The sequence below is a fragment of the Gadus chalcogrammus genome, chromosome 15, assembly GCF_026213295.1.
Source record: "Gadus chalcogrammus isolate NIFS_2021 chromosome 15, NIFS_Gcha_1.0, whole genome shotgun sequence".
Classification (NCBI taxonomy): Eukaryota; Metazoa; Chordata; class Actinopteri; order Gadiformes; family Gadidae; genus Gadus; species Gadus chalcogrammus.
In genome coordinates this window covers 2028737-2045402 of record NC_079426.1, presented here as the reverse complement: position 1 = coordinate 2045402, position 16666 = coordinate 2028737, and the positions used below count along the sequence as shown (strand labels likewise).

Below are 16666 nucleotides of genomic sequence, written 5' to 3'. Positions count from 1 at the left end.
ACCCCCTCTCAGAAGGCCCGCCCCTTCCTCCCGAACCCTGTGACGCTACAATATCATCTTGTTAGAAACACGTTTTTCTGCGAGACAGCCCAGTCGCCAAAAGCATACGTTGACAGTGTACGTTTTAGTGAACACTGGATTACGTCGCATTTCAACATAAAATAGCGTGTTAAGCACACACACACACGCAGGGGTGCCGAAAAGGGGGGGGAAAGGAGACGGATTCTAGGGGCCCATGATGGAGGGGGGCCCAGAGAGGCCCCTAATGATGATGAAATTATAATACAGAAAATTATTTTCATGGGGCCCAAAATCCCTAGCGGCGCCCCACACACACACACGCACACACGCACACACACACCCACACACGCACACACACACACACCCACACACGCACACACACACACACACACACACACACACACACACACACACACACACACACACACACACACACACACACACACACACACAATGCCTTTCGCTGCTAAAACAACAACTTGGGCTGCTTCTGGGTGGATTTTGAACGGGATGTGGGCAGGACGTCCTGCCCACATCCCGTTCAAAATGTTGAACGATGTTGATTTAACGAGGCAGGGTTATTTGAAACAATTTATTAAATAAATATTTGCGAGAGGTCATTCCATCTCCTGAGTTTGCTTCCCAATTATGTCTAGTGTACACCCCTACTGTCCACAAGCTTGATCTCATTGGACTCAGCTTAACGTGTAGATGCTAAATAACATGTAATTTGTCAAAAATCCCCATCGGGAAGCAAATCTATAGCTGGTCATTATTGATAAAGGCCTCCAAAATCGACAGCTAATTACTGCCCCGAAACATATTCAAATATGATCATGTGTGGCACTGTTGCAATCGCCTCGAAACGTAGATGTCAAAGGACACCTTGTTTGCCCCGTTACGCCAAAGGGAAGATATTTTCCTACTTCTAATGGATTGATTCATATTTTAAGGTTCTCGCAGTGAGACTTTAAGTGGCTGCAGCAGAAGTGTTGAGAAGAAAGATGAAATCAAGACATTTATAGAATATTACAATTCACATTATGATTCTTCGTCATAACTATCCAACCAAACATCCTTCACATTCACCGAGCGAAGTTTATGAAAGTCCTGCCCTCGGTCGGACCCCGAGGGCAGGCCCCCCCTTCCTGCACTCGGGGTCCGACAGGGCCAAGTTTCGGGGTGGGGGTCCCAGGTAGGCCCTAGTATAAGGTATTCAAATTTCAGGGGGGTAGGACCTTCTTATCTCAAAAACTGTTTTTCCACCACATTCTGAACCATTCTTGCAAGCAACACTTCTGAGGGGCTTTGTCCAAATGACAGTCCATTTGGGAAAACTTTTTTTCTCTAAGGGCTAGAACTCCAAATCTTGTATATGTCATTCTCGGGGCCCCGGGAAATGTGTGTAAACATTTTAGCATCTCTAGCTATCTCAAAAAGGCCGGAGAAGGGGCGTGACCTCCAACAGTACAGTAAATGTACATAAGACAGAGGTTAGTTTCTAGTCCCCATTTTTTGTGTGATGGAGCTGTACATTTGTGGCTTAAGGTGTGTAGACACAGCTGGCCTGTGGCCACGTTTTTGAAGTCTGGGGTCAAAAGGTCAAAAGGAGCCGGCACCACGCCGCTTATGAGATAACAAAAAGTTAATGTGTATTTCTCTCATAACTTTTTGTTATTGTTAAAGAGAGGCCTGATTCTCAGATATGCATGTTGGATGGCTAGGGTGTAGGTCTGGGAAGAACTTCAGCGAGCGAGCGAGCCGCTGGGTGAGGTGCAACGAGATGGAGCACTTGCTGAGTCATTTCCTGTATGGCTGGAGCCACAGGTTGATGCGTCTATGCGTCCTTTGAGACCCCCTTTGATATATAAGAGAAGCCAAGGTACAGCTTGCTTAAATGTTGTCACCTATTGCATCACTTCCTTTAGGGCTTTGGCCACCTAATTGATCATAATTGAATGCCCTCTTTCATATATATGATACCACCACCACCACTGGGACGTGGCAACAATGATCCAAATGGGGAAGGGGGGGGGTACTTGTGGACAGTAGGGGTGAACACTAGACATAATTAGGAAGCAAACTCAGGAGATGGAATGACCTCTCGCAAATATTTATTTAATAAATTGTTTCAAATAACCCTGCCTCGTTAAATCAACATCGTTCAACATTTTGAACGGGATGTGGGCAGGACGTCCTGCCCACATCCCGTTCAAAATCCACCCAGAAGCAGCCCAAGTTGTTGTTTTAGCAGCGAAATGCATTGTGTGTGTGTGTGTGTGTGTGCGTGTGTGTGTGTGTGCTTAACACGCTATTTTATGTTGAAATGCGACGTAATCCAGTGTTCACTAAAACGTACACTGTCAACGTATGCTTTTGGTGACTGGGCTGGCTCTACATAACTGCAACAAATTTTATATCTTTAATCTTTTATATCTTTAAGCGTAAAATAAACAAAGGGAAAACAGACACATAAATGGAGTGTAATATAACCCTTTATAAAGGGTTATATTACACAACTGCAGGGTTAATTCGTCTGTGGAGTTTCTTCCCGTGTGTGTGGACAAGGTCACTCCTCTGTGTGTGTGTGTGTGTTCACCAGCTCCCGGACGGGTCAAGAGCAGAGAAAGAGAATAAAGGATACCTTAACTTAACTTAACTTAACTTCATTTAAATTGGAGGAATATGCTTCCAATGTTCTAAATGGGCTGTAGACTGGCAACAGATAATCCACAACAATATTAAAAACAATAATGGTAATTGCACAATTACAATTACAATAATTGCACAATTACAATAATTGCACAATTAATTGCACAACAACTTCACCAGCACCCAGACCAGACCAGACACATCAAGGCCCTCTGTCGCTGCTTCCTCCTCTGCTCTCCCCGGATCACGACCGGATGCGTCGGCTCTTACTCCCCCTCCCCCCTCAGCGACAGGGCCTTCTTCTGAGGCTTTGTCTGCTGTGCTCGTCAGAAACACATGTACTGGAGGCCCTCATTCAGGCTCAGATGAAAGCCGTGGAGGGCAGCAAAAGAATCCAAAGGTTCCCGGTGAATGGCAGGTATTTACTGAACAGAATCCCTTCACGTCAGAAGAGAACAACTAGCTCCGCTAACGTCAGTGCTTGGGGCTTTTTTTGTTGCTCGACAGCAAACCCAAGGCCTTGGAGCGCGACGTCACAGAGATGGACCCTGCACTCCGGTTAATGCTGCAGGAGAAGGAGAGGGCTGTGAGGACGCTGCAGGAGACTGTGGAGGTATACTCACAGGCATGGCACACACACACACACACACTCACTCACTCACTCACTCACACACTCACTCACTCACTCACTCACTCACTCACTCACTCACTCACTCACTCACTCACTCACTCACTCACTCACTCACTCACTCACTCACTCACTCACTCACTCACTCACTCACTCACTCACTCACTCACTCACTCACTCACTCACTCACTCACTCACTCACTCACTCACTCACTCACTCACTCACTCACTCACTCACTCACTCACTCACTCACTCACTCACTCACTCACTCACATCACTCACTCACTCACTCACTCACTCACTCACTCACTCACTCACTCACTCACTCACTCACTCACTCACTCACTCACTCACTCACTCACTCACTCACTCACTCACTCACTCACTCACTCACTCACTCACTCACTCACTCACTCACTCACTCACTCACTCACTCACTCACTCACTCACTCACTCACTCACTCACTCACATCACTCACTCACTCACCTCACTCACTCACTCACTCACTCACTCACTTCACTCACTCACTCACTCACTCACTCACTCACTCACTCACTCACTCACTCACTCACTCACTCACTCACTCACTCACTCACTCACTCACTCACTCACCTCACTCACTCACTCACTCACTCACTCACTCACTCACTCACTCACTCACTCACTCACTCACTCACTCACTCACTCACTCACTCACTCACTCACTCACTCACTCACTCACTCACTCACTCACTCACTCACTCACTCACTCACTCACTCACTCACTCACTCACTCACTCACTCACTCACTCACTCACTCACTCACTCACTCACTCACTCACTCACTCACTCACTCACTCACTCACTCACTCACTCACTCACTCACTCACTCACTCACTCACTCACTCACTCACTCACTCACTCACTCACTCACTCACTCACTCACTCACTCACTCACTCACTCACTCACTCACTCACTCACTCACTCACTCACTCACTCACTCACTCACTCACTCACTCACTCACTCACTCACTCACTCACTCACTCACTCACTCACTCACTCACTCACTCACTCACTCACTCACTCACTCACTCACTCACTCACTCACTCACTCACTCACTCACTCACTCACTCACTCACTCACTCACTCACTCACTCACTCACTCACTCACTCACTCACTCACTCACTCACTCACTCACTCACTCACTCACTCACTCACTCACTCACTCACTCACTCACTCACTCACTCACTCACTCACTCACTCACTCACTCACTCACTCACTCACTCACTCACTCACTCACTCACTCACTCACTCACTCACTCACTCACTCACTCACTCACTCACTCACTCACTCACTCACTCACTCACTCACTCACTCACTCACTCACTCACTCACTCACTCACTCACTCACTCACTCACTCACTCACTCACTCACTCACTCACTCACTCACTCACTCACTCACTCACTCACTCACTCACTTCACTCACTCACTCACTCACTCACTCACTCACTCACTCACTCACTCACTCACTCACTCACTCACTCACTCACTCACTCACTCACTCACTCACTCACTCACTCACTCACATCACTCACTCACTCACTCACTCACTCACTCACTCACTCACTCACTCACTCACTCACTCACTCACTCACTCACTCACTCACTCACTCACTCACTCACTCACTCACTCACTCACTCACTCACTCACTCACTCACTCACTCACTCACTCACTCACTCACTCACTCACTCACTCACTCACTCACTCACTCACTCACTCACTCACTCACTCACTCACTCACTCACTCACTCACTCACTCACTCACTCACTCACTCACTCACTCACTCACTCACTCACTCACTCACTCACTCACTCACTCACTCACTCACTCACTCACTCACTCACTCACTCACTCACTCACTCACTCACTCACTCACTCACTCACTCACTCACTCACTCACTCACTCACTCACTCACTCACTCACTCCTCACTCACTCACTCACTCACTCACTCACTCACTCACTCACTCACTCACTCACTCACTCACTCACTCACTCACTCACTCACTCACTCACTCACTCACTCACTCACTCACTCACTCATCACTCACTCACTCACTCACTCACTCACTCACTCACTCACTCACTCACTCACTCACTCACTCACTCACTCACTCACTCACTCACTCACTCACTCACTCACTCACTCACTCACGGCTTACACACACATCCGGCACAGAGGCCCCACTACTTCCTGTCTGGGACCGTAAATACACACAATCAAAAGTAGTGAAAGTGAAAGTATGTGATCTACTACTCACACATGCTCCTCCTCATCTCCACCTTCTCTGTCCTCTCATTGGTCGATCGTCCGCTCCCAACAGCTTCTTCTACTAAAAGTAAACTCTGAAGATCTATGCTCTAAACATGCCAACAGAGAGTTTACAAGGCATTTTCCAATAGCGAGAAATCCATAAAGGTTTCGCGTTTCCTGGATTAAGGAGATTATCTTTTAATTTGATTGCATTTATTAGTTAACCATGTTCTGTGGTAGAAATTAAGGAGTATATTCTGTGGTGAACCATGATTGTGATGAGGTCTGTGTGTCTAATAGTGGAGAAACACACGGGGCCTGGGTGTCTGGGTTCAGAACAGATGGTGGGGCCCCTAAAAGGAACAGGACGCTACGGGGATAAGGCATGCTGACCTTAGCCTAGTGTTTTGGGCTATCTTTGTTGACCATTTGCTGACCAATTGCTGACTGTTCAGGTTAAGATGAATTTATGACTAAACAGGAGGCAGACACCTCAAGGAGAAGCCGCTCAGTTTGTGTGTATAAAGAGAGGCTGAAATCGATGTTCGAGCAGTACTCTATAGACCTACTCAGGCTGTTGTCGTTGTTGTATTTCTGCACGATAAAGTCTTTTGTAAATTCTTGCTCCGGACCCCTCGTTTTCATTTTACTCTCTCTCTCTCTTGAATTAGTCTAAGTGTTATATATCTCAGTTAATCCACAACAGTTCCTCAAGCCTTGTAAGATAAAAGAGACACATAGAAGGTGTTGTACCTCCATAACATGCAAGGTGTGCAGCTCCCCCAGAGGGAGTTCTGTTGTACTACATCTATTTTAGATTCACCGATCTAAATGGGGTGACCTTTGACATGTGAACGCACTTAATGCGTAATGTATGACAATAATGAACACAATCCTAGATGAGCTGGAGAGAAGAGTATAGATAAGAGAGAGAAGGAGGAGAAAAGAGAGGGGAGAGGAAAGAGGAGGAGAGAGAGGAGAGGAGGGAGAGGAGAGGAGAGGATGGAGAGGAGAGGAGAGGAGAGGAAAGGAGAGGAGAGGAGAGGAGAGGAGACAAGACAAAGTCAGGGTACTCACACACATGGGGAGAATCTTTACATGTAGTCACTGAGACCTTTGTGTAAGTGTGTAACACATGTTCGGTTGTTGTATATTGGAGATTAACATAGTGGTTCATCAACTACAAACTTTTACATTTCTTCAATGATTTAAAACGTTCCATCAATCTCAAAATCATCAAAATCATCAGGGTTTTAGAAGCCTTTTTTTTTATTTTTTTTATTACACTTCTTCGATTACAGAAACAGTATAGTTATACTTATATTTATACTTGTTAAACCAGCCACAGGGGAGAAGCCAGCTTGGTGATTGGCTCCCGCAAAAACGTAACGGAATGTATTGTTCTTCTCCATCTCCGGCAGAATGGGTGCGGCTACACAGTCTATCTATTCCCCTGAAATGATCCATTACATGATAATGTAGGCCACACTTTAAAATATTTCCCTTTTCTTTTTATTAAAATCACAAGTGTAAGACATTGGATTGTTTTGTCATTCAATATTCAAATATATATTACATTTTCAAATTATTATTCATACATATTAATCCTCTAAACATGTTCTACATTACTGCAAAAAATGGTATATCTTTAAACGTGTAAGAGAAATAAAGGGAAAACAGACACATAAATGGAGTGTAATATAACCCTTTATAAAGTGTTATGTTACACAACTACAGGGTTAATTCTTAAAGATATTTTTCTCGTTATTTGACAGCAGTATGACATTAATGCAGATCTCCCAGATCTCACATAGTAGAGATTCTAATTCTATTCAAATTCAGGAAACAACATTAGTTGTTTTGGTCGTTTGATTATTTTATTATCAAACAAAGGTCCTAGTCTGTTTGATTGACAGGTGAGATGATCAGGGGGGCAGAGTTTCTACCTTCTTCATGTAACCATGGACAGAGGATTGGATAGAGAGGCTCAGTGAAGGTGCAGCCAGTAGCAGAGTAGATATGAACCCTGGCTTCCACATCATAGAAGGAGACCAGACCCTCATCATAATCAACAAACACCCCCACCTTCTGGAGCGCAGCTCTCAGAGGGAGACGGACAGAAGGGTTATTTCTAAATACCAACACATCCTTGTTATAGGAAAGAGCCCAGTAACCCGTCTCAGGGGTCCACACCGTCTCACCTTTTCTGTTGATGGACTCTCTGGCCACTCCTAACCCCCATGCAGTCTTGTCCTTAACCTGGACCTCAAAGTAAAATCTCCCTGAGGAGAAGCTCTGCCTCGTGAGAACAAATGGATACGTTCTAAATCTCTTAGGGTTGTCTGGGAGTTCCTTCCCCACACCTCCATGATGTACTTGTTTCCCATCCTCAGACAGGATGAGAAGGGGATAAGCTGTATCAGGATCCAGAGTCACATCTACTTCATACTTCTGGACCCTCTTCAGTCCAGCATCATCAGGCAGCTTCTTCATCTCCATGTTCAGTGTCTCCTCCAGCTGATCCAGGGATCTCCTCAAGGTCCCTGCGTATGACGGAGGACGGACCTCCACCGTGGTCCAGTCCCTGGTGGGTGGAGGATCCTTCAGGGATCTGAAGGTCTGGAGGAAGTGGAGGTGGTCTTCAGTGTGTGAGAGCCGCTTCACCTCTGAGCTTCTATTGGTCAGATCTTCTATTTCCTGCTCCATCTCTTTGATGAGGTCTTCAGCTCGTTTCACTGTGGATTTCAGTTTCTCTTGAACCGTTTGGTTGAATTCATCCCGGCCCTTTTCAACACAGCCTATCAGAGCAGTGAAGACCTGCCCACCATGGGCTATCTCTCTGTCTGCTCCTTTGTTGCTCAGTTCCACTGTGTCTTTGATCTCCTTAATCTTTTGTTTCCTCTCCTGGATCTTCTGCGGAACGTCAGTCACCGTCATCCCCAGCTGGACCGTCTTCACTTTATATTCCTCCTTTAGAGGTACAACAGGATGGGACTTGTGGTCTGTCACTGTGCACAACAGACACACACACACCTGTTCAGTCTGGCAGAAGAGCTCCAGAAGTCGGTCGTGTTTCTTACACATCCTGTCTTCCAGACGGTCCATAGGCTCGACCAGCCGATGTTTCTTCAGGCCTGGGACTCTCAGATGTGGCTCCAGATGGGTTTGGCAGTAAGAGATAAGACACACTAGGCAGGACTTCACAGCCTTCTGCTGGGTCCCAGTACAGACGTCACAGGGAACTTCTGCTGGGTCAACACAAGGCTGCTCTTTTACACGTACGGTTGTTCTATACTGAGCAGCCAGCTCTGATAAGAAGGTATTGACCTGTAGATCAGGTCTTGTGTTGAAAAGCTTGTTGCAAACAGGACATTTGTACTTGACTTGTCCATCCCAGAACTTTGTAATACAGGTTCTGCAGAAGTTGTGTCCACATGTGGTGGTAACTGGACTGTTGAACACATCCAGACAGATGGAACATGAAAAGTTCTCTTCAGACCAGGAAGTGTTAGCACATCCCATTCCTAGACACAGAGGACAAGGTTCATGTATTGAGCAATTATAGATTTCTAATTCGATAACGGGAAGAGAGGATTTAACTTTCTCAAAGTTGTGCTGTTTTACTTACTTGTTCTTACTGTCAGACTTTCTATTCCAAAATGCGTTTTATTTTTCTCCTGAACGGTTGAACAGCTTCGACGTGGGTTGCTTTGGTTTCGTTTCCTCAATATGACGTCCTCTCCTCCCCTAACACATGGCTCCTCCCTTAACCCTTGGCTCTGCCCACACGAACACACTCAGACTTTGGTGCATTCATGCACTGTGTAGGCTACTTTGATGCGTTGATGTTTTCTCTTCTTTGCGGCATTGAATTATGTTCAACCTTAAAAAGATTGGACGCAGAGAGCCCGGGGAAAAAATACACTTTGTGATTCAGTGGTGAGTTGTGTTGTGACTAACTGAGTAAGAGCTGTAAGAATACATTAGACTTGATTTTGACTGTGCGTAGTATTTTCTCCAGTCTTAATATAAAAACACGAAACAAACGGAGAAGGGAGGGGGCGTGGGAGCAACTGTTAGGGCGCACCGAAACCGTCACGTAGTACCCACGGCAATGCAATGCACGGCAATTAATTCCACTGAATTAAAAGTAGGTTTACCTAGAAACTTCACAAATTATGAGATGGAAGATTTACAGTAATGTTACTTGTTAATTAAATTAAAGCTACTCACGTCCTGTGTCATTGTGACCTTGGCCCTTGGGATGTGCTTTATAGCGACCTAAGCAACAAAGACACAAGCTCACTGCTTTAGTGTTTAACAGAGGATGCCGTGAATCAGACGCGTATGTGCTTCCACAGAGTGTGGCTTTGTGGCGTCACTCTTACAGGCAGACGGTCCTCTTTCCGGCAGCCAGCAAAGACACTCCCGAAGCCTCCCTGTCCCAGCTGCTGCAGCTCCTCGTACGGAGCGTCAAAGTCGGCTGAGACCACCCAGACCGTTATTGAGTCTATTAACCCGTCCATCCCTCCGTTCAGCCCTTCATATCTCACCCTCCATCTGTCTGACCTGTGCTGTAGGTCGTCAGGCGGGTCCTGCAGGAGGAGGAGATACGGGGGGAGCTGTGGTCGGAGCGCTCAACACCTCCAGACGAGCTGAGTCCTCTGTCAGCTCCGTCTGTGTCCCGGGATCCGGCCGGAGACCCCCCCCCCCCCCCCCCCCCCCGGGTCTACACGGGCCTCAGAGGGGTCCTCCGGCCGCCCCACAGCCTCCAAATGGGGAGGGTGTTGCCCTGTGGTGGTCCTCCACCTCTTGGAGGGGCTTGGGCCTTCCTCGGGATCCTCTCTGCTCCTCTGCCCCCTCACTAGCCCTCCGCACACGGAGCACACTAGCTCACTCAGAGCAGGACTTTCACTTCCCTAAACATGTTATCTGTGATAGGGCTCCTCAGTGTTTCTATATACCGCCCCTCCTTCTGAACGTCCGCGGGGCGTCCGGGGGCTACTGGTTAAGGAGGTGGACCGGTAACCGGAGGGTGACCGGGTCGAGTCCCGACCGGTAGGTGAGCTATGTGGACGGGGGCAGTAGTTGTGCAGCGCTCTCCTCCGTCCTCGTCCACAGAGGAGGTTCCCTTGAGCAAGGCACCTGAAGCCCCCGGGCTGCACTGCGGCCGCCCACTGCTCCGGGAACGCCGGGGTACCCCCCGTGTGTGTGCCCCCGTGTGTGGGGTCAAGGTCACTCCTCTGTGTGTGTGTGTTCACCAGCTCCCGGACGGGTCAAGAGCAGAGACAGAGAATAAAGGATACCTTAACTTAATTAACTTAACTTCATTTAAATCTGAGGAATATGCTTCCAATGTTCTAAATGGGCTGTAGACTGGCAACAGATAATCCACAACAATATTAAAAACAATTATTGTAATTGTTGACGCACGTGAACATCTTTGAAAACACACACACGCACGCCTGCACACACACACACACACAAACGCACGCACCCCTCTCCCCCGTCACCAGAGGAGCCCCCCCCCCCCCCCGCGTCACCAGCCCCCCCCAGACCAGACCAGACACATCAAGCTCCTCTGTCGCTGCCTCCTCCTCTGCTCTCCGTGCCGCTCTGTTCTTCCTCTGCCCTCCCCGGATCACGACCGGATGCGTCGGCTCTTACTAACCCCCCCCCCCCCCCCCCCCGGCCTGGTTGCTGGTTGTGAGACGGGCCGGTTCCCGGACTCAGCCACAGGGCCTTCTTCTGAGGCTTTGTCTGCTGTGCTCGTCAGAAACACATGTACTGGAGGCCCTCATTCAGGCTCAGATGAAAGCCGTGGAGGGCAGCAGAAGAATCCAAAGGTTCCCGGTGAATGGCAGGTATTTACTGAACAGAATCCCTTTACGTCAGAAGAGAACAACTAGCTCCGCTAACGTCAGTGCTTGGGGCTTCTTTTGTTGCTGGACAGCAAACCCAAGGCCTTGGAGCGCGACGTCACAGAGATGGACCTGTCACGTTAAAATTGTACCGGGGGCGAAAATTGTACCGGCCTACGTCATCGTTTGTTTACATCCTGACAACCTGCCCGGCAACAGACGACGCGATGCAGAAAACATGTTTCCAAACGACGAAATAACATAATACAGATAGCGGATCGCTATCTGTATTATGATAGATAGCGATAACACTTGTTTTTACTTTATATTTGTATTGTATTTAATTGTTTAATCGAAACAGTAAAAAAAATTGCCCGCGAAACGGGCGATCGCGTCAAATGACGTAGGAGGGTTCTTGAAACATAATACAGATAACGGATCGCTAGAAAACACTTGTTTTTACTTTATATTTGTATTGTATTGAATTGTTTAATCTAATTTAGCTAGTAAACTGAGTGTTTTAAGCAGGTTTCATAGTCTAGAATGTTCAAGAACCTTCCTACGTGATTTGACGCGTCATTTGACGCGATCGCCCGTTTCGCGGGCAATTTTCTTTATTGTTTCGATTAAACAATTAAATACAATACAAATATAAAGTAAAAACAAGTGTTATCTCTATCTATCATAATTCAGATAGCGATCCGCTATCTGTATTATGTTATTTCGTCGTTTGGAAACATGTTTTCTGCATCGCGTCGTCTGTTGCAGGGAAGGTTGTCAGGTTGTCAGGATGTAAACAAACGATGACGTAGGCCGGTACAATTTTCGCCCCCGGTACAATTTTAACGTGACAGACCCTGCACTCCGGTTAATGCTGCAGGAGAAGGAGAGGGCTGTGAGGACGCTGCAGGAGACTGTGGAGGTATACTCACAGGCATGGCACGCACACACACACACACACACACACACACACACACACACACACACACACTCACACTCACACACACACACATCTGGCACAGAGGCCCCGCTACTTCCTGTCTGGGACCGGAAGTACGCGCGATCAAAAGTAGTGAAAGTGAAAGTATGTGATTTACTACTCACACATGCTACTCCTCATCTCCACCTTCTCTGTCCTCTCATTGGTCGATCATCCGCTCGCAACAGCTTCTTCTACTAAAAGTAAACTCTAAAGATCTATGCTCTAAACATGCCAACAGAGAGTTTACAAGGCATTTTCCAGTAGCGAGAAATCCATAAAGGTTTCGCGTTTCCTGGATTAAGGAGATTATGTTTTAATTTGATTGGATTTATTAGTGAACCATGTTCCTCAAGCCTTGTAAGATCAAAGGGACACATAACATGCAAGGTGTGCAGCTCCCCCAGTGGGAGTTCTGTTGTACTACATATATTGTAGATTCACCAATCTAAATGGGGTGACCTTTGACATTGTCGTACATCACTTAATGCGTAATGTACGACAATAATGAACACAATCCTAGATGAGCTAGAGAGGAGAGCAGAGATAAGAGAGAGGAGAGGAGAGAGGAGAGTAGAGATAAGAGAGAGGAGGAGGAGGAGGAGAAGAGATGAGAAGAGAAGAGAGGAGAGCTGACAAGACAAAGTCACGGTACTCACACACATGGGGAGTATCTTTACATGTAGTCAGTGTGACCTTTGTGTAAGTGTGTAACACATGTTCGGTTGTTGTATATTGGAGATTAATTTAATGGTTCATCAACTACAAACTTTTACATTTCTTCAATGATTTAAAACGTTCCATCAATCTCGAAATTATCAAAATCATCAGGGTTTTAGAAGTATTTTTTTTAATTTTTTGTATTACACTTCTTTGATTACAGAAACAGTAGTTATACTTATATTTATACTTGTTCAACCAGCCACAGGGGAGAAGCCAGCTTGGTGATTGGCTCCCGCAAAAACGTACCGGAATGTATTGCTCTTCTCCATCTCCGGCAGAATGGGTGCGGCTACACAGTCGATCTATTCCCTTGAAACGATCCATTAAATGATAATGTAGGCCACACTTTACAATATTGAACCTTTTCTTTTTTATTAAAATCACAAGTGTAAGACATTGGATTGTTTTGTCATTCAATATTCAAATATATATTACATTTTCAAATTATTATTCATACATATTTATCCTCTAAACATGTTCTACGTAACTGCAAAAAAATGTATATCTTTAAACATGTAAAATAAATAAAAGGAAAACAGACACATGAATGGAGTGTAATATAACCCTTTATAAAGTGTTATGTTACACAACTACAGGGTTAATTCTTAAAGATATTCTTCTCGTTAAATGACAGCAGTATGACATTAATGCAGATCTCTCTGATCTCACATAGTAGAGATTCTAATTCTATTCTAATTCAGGAAACAACATTAGTTGTTTTGGTCGTGTGATTATTTTATTATCAAACAAAGGTCCTAGTCTGTTTGATTGACAGGTGAGATGATCAGGGGGGCAGAGTTTGTACCTTCTTCATGTATCCATGGACAGAGGATTGGATAGAGAGGCTCAGTGAAGGTGCAGCCAGTAGCAGAGTAGATATGAACCCTGGCTTCCACATCATAGAAGGAGACCAGACCCTCGTCATATTCAACAAACACCCCCACCTTCTGGAGCCCAGCTCTCAGAGGGAGATGGACAACAGGGTCATCATAAAATAACAACGCATCATTGTTGTACCAAAGAGTCCATAAACCCGTCTCAGGGGTCGGCTCTGTCAGACCTTTTCTGTCGATGGACTCTCTGACCACTCCTAACCCCCATGCAGTCTTGTCTTTAACCTGGACCTCAAAGTAAAATCTCCCTGAGGACAAGCCCTGCCTCGAGAGAACAAATGGAGTGTATGTAAACCTCTTAGGGTTGTCTGGGAGTTCCTCCTCTTCACCTCCATCATGTACTTGTTTCCCATCCTCAGACAGGATGAGCCTGGGATGAGCTGTATCAGGATCCAGAGTCACATCTACTTCATACTGCTGGACCCTCTTCAGTTCAGCATCATCAGGCAGCTTCTTCATCTCCATGTTCAGTGTCTCCTCCAGCTGATCCAGGGATCTCCTCAAGGTCCCTACGTATGACGGAGAACGGAGCTCCACCGTGGTCCAGTCCCTGGTGGGTGGAGGATCCTTCAGGGATCTGAAGGTCTGGAGGAAGTGGAGGTGGTCTTCAGTGTGTGAGAGCCGCTTCACCTCTGAGCTTCTATTGGTCAGATCTTCTATTTCCTGCTCCAGCTCTTTGATGAGGTCTCCAGCTTGTTTCACTGTGGATTTCAGTTTCTCTTGAACCGTTTGGTTGAATTCATCCCGGCCCTTTTCAACACAGCCTATCAGAGCAGTGAAGACCTGCCCACCATGGGCTATCTCTCTGTCTGCGTCTTTGTTGCTCAGTTCCACTGTGTCTTTGATCTCCTTAATCTTTTGTTTTCTCTCCTGGATCATCTGCGGAACTTCAGCCTCTATCTTCCCCAGCTGGGCCGTCTTCACTTCATATTCCTCCTTCAGAGGTACAACAGGATGGGACTTGTGGTCTGCCTCTGTGCAGAACTGACACACACACACCTGTTCAGTCTGGCAGAAGAGCTCCAGAAGTCGGTCGTGTTTCTTACACATCCTGTCTTCCAGACGGTCCATAGGCTCGACCAGCCGATGATTCTGCAGGCGAGCGACTCTCTGATGTGGCTCCAGGTGGGTTTGGCAGTAAGAGGTAAAACACATTAGACAGGACTTCACAGCCTTCTGCTGGGTCCCAGTACAGACGTCACAGGGAACTTCTGCTGGTTCAACACAAGGCTGCTCTTTTACTCGTACGGTTGTTCTAAACTGAGCAGCCAGCTCTGATAAGAAGGTATTGACCCGTAGATCAGGTCTTGTGTTGAAAAGCTTGTTGCAAACAGGACATTTGTACAGGACTTGTTCATCCCAGAACTTTGTTAGACAGTTTCTGCAGAAGTTGTGTCCACATGCGGTGGTAACTGGACTGCTGAACACATCCAGACAGATGGAACATGAAAAGTTCTCTTCAGACCACGACGTGTTAGCACAGGCCATTCCTAGAAACAGACGACAAGTTTTTTTGTGTTGAGCAATTATAGATATCTTATTCAATAACAGGAAGAGAGGTTTTACTACAGTACTACAGTACAGCCTCTTCCCCCAGGCCATCCGACTCCTCAACTCTAAGGGACTGATCCGATCATCTCTGTTGCCCTTGGTTTATGCACTATTGCACTTTGGTTTCATATTCATATTTATTATATTCATATTTATATTTCCGCACTACTCAGACACATAGTCATATTTATATTTATATTCCTGCACTACAAATTCCACACAGTCACTTTACTGGTTTGCAGTTATATGTAGCATGTTGTTGTTGTTGTTCTTATTGTCGCTCTATGTTGCACCTTATGTTCTTGGGAAACGCTATTTCATTTCACTGTATACTGTGTATATGGCTGAAATGACAATAAGAGCTGTCAAGCGATTAAAATATTTAATCGTGATTAATCGCATTAACGTCATAGTTAACTCACATTAATCGCGATTAATCGCAAATTAGTTTTCTATGCTAAATATCCCTTGATTTCTGTGTCCCATTAATTCTTCTCGTTTTAATTCTCTTATCAACATGGTGAAGTGCATCGGCTTGCCTTGTGCAAATGATTTTTTATTGATAACAACATTGGCATATACTGATCAAAACAGGAAGATACAAAAAAAGAGCCTATAGTGCAATCAAAATCTAAGCAGTCGTTTAGACTGCTTTGAACAAATGTCATTTGAACATAGCAGTCAGGCTACTGCTTCTTTGTTTTGAGCCTAAGAAAAAAAAATATATATATATTTTTTTGTTTAATAAAAGATTTGCGTTAATCGCGCGATCAAAAAATTGACGCCGTTAAAATTGGTTTGCGTTAACGCCGTTAATAACGCGTTTAACTGACAGCTATAAATAAATAATTGCATTTATCTTATCTTATTTAACTGCTCCTCAAAGTTGTGCTGTTTTACTTACTTGTTCTTACTGTCTGACTTTTTGTTCCAAAATGCGTTTTATTTTTCTCCTGAACGGGAGAACAGCTTCGACGTGGATTGCTTTGGTTTCGAATGTTAAGTTTCGTTTCCTCAATATGACGTCCTCTCCTCTACTCCCCTAACACCTG

At 45.7% G+C, this 16666-nt stretch overlaps 3 protein-coding genes across 3 annotated transcripts in view; all 3 read right to left on the bottom strand.

The window, feature by feature from the left end:
* Positions 1-16666, bottom strand: part of LOC130404346 (E3 ubiquitin-protein ligase TRIM39-like) — a 50359-nt gene that overhangs the window by 33659 nt on the left and 34 nt on the right. The gene's annotated exons all lie outside the window — the stretch shown is intronic.
* Positions 6903-16644, bottom strand: LOC130404907 (uncharacterized). The gene is made up of 6 exons (XM_056609851.1): positions 16519-16644; positions 13938-15553; positions 9996-10202; positions 9837-9888; positions 9236-9403; positions 6903-9131 (listed from the first exon to the last, which is right to left on the bottom strand). The coding sequence occupies exons 2-6, from the start codon at positions 15549-15551 to the stop codon at positions 7504-7506; spliced, it is 3669 nt and encodes a 1222-aa protein (XP_056465826.1). The 5' UTR covers positions 15552-15553; positions 16519-16644; the 3' UTR covers positions 6903-7503.
* LOC130404350 (serine/threonine-protein kinase pim-3-like) lies at positions 9403-10275 on the bottom strand. Its single transcript, XM_056609027.1, has 3 exons — positions 9996-10275; positions 9841-9888; positions 9403-9490 (listed from the first exon to the last, which is right to left on the bottom strand). Exons 1-3 carry the CDS (start codon positions 10131-10133, stop codon positions 9437-9439), a joined length of 240 nt encoding a protein of 79 aa, XP_056465002.1. The 5' UTR covers positions 10134-10275; the 3' UTR covers positions 9403-9436.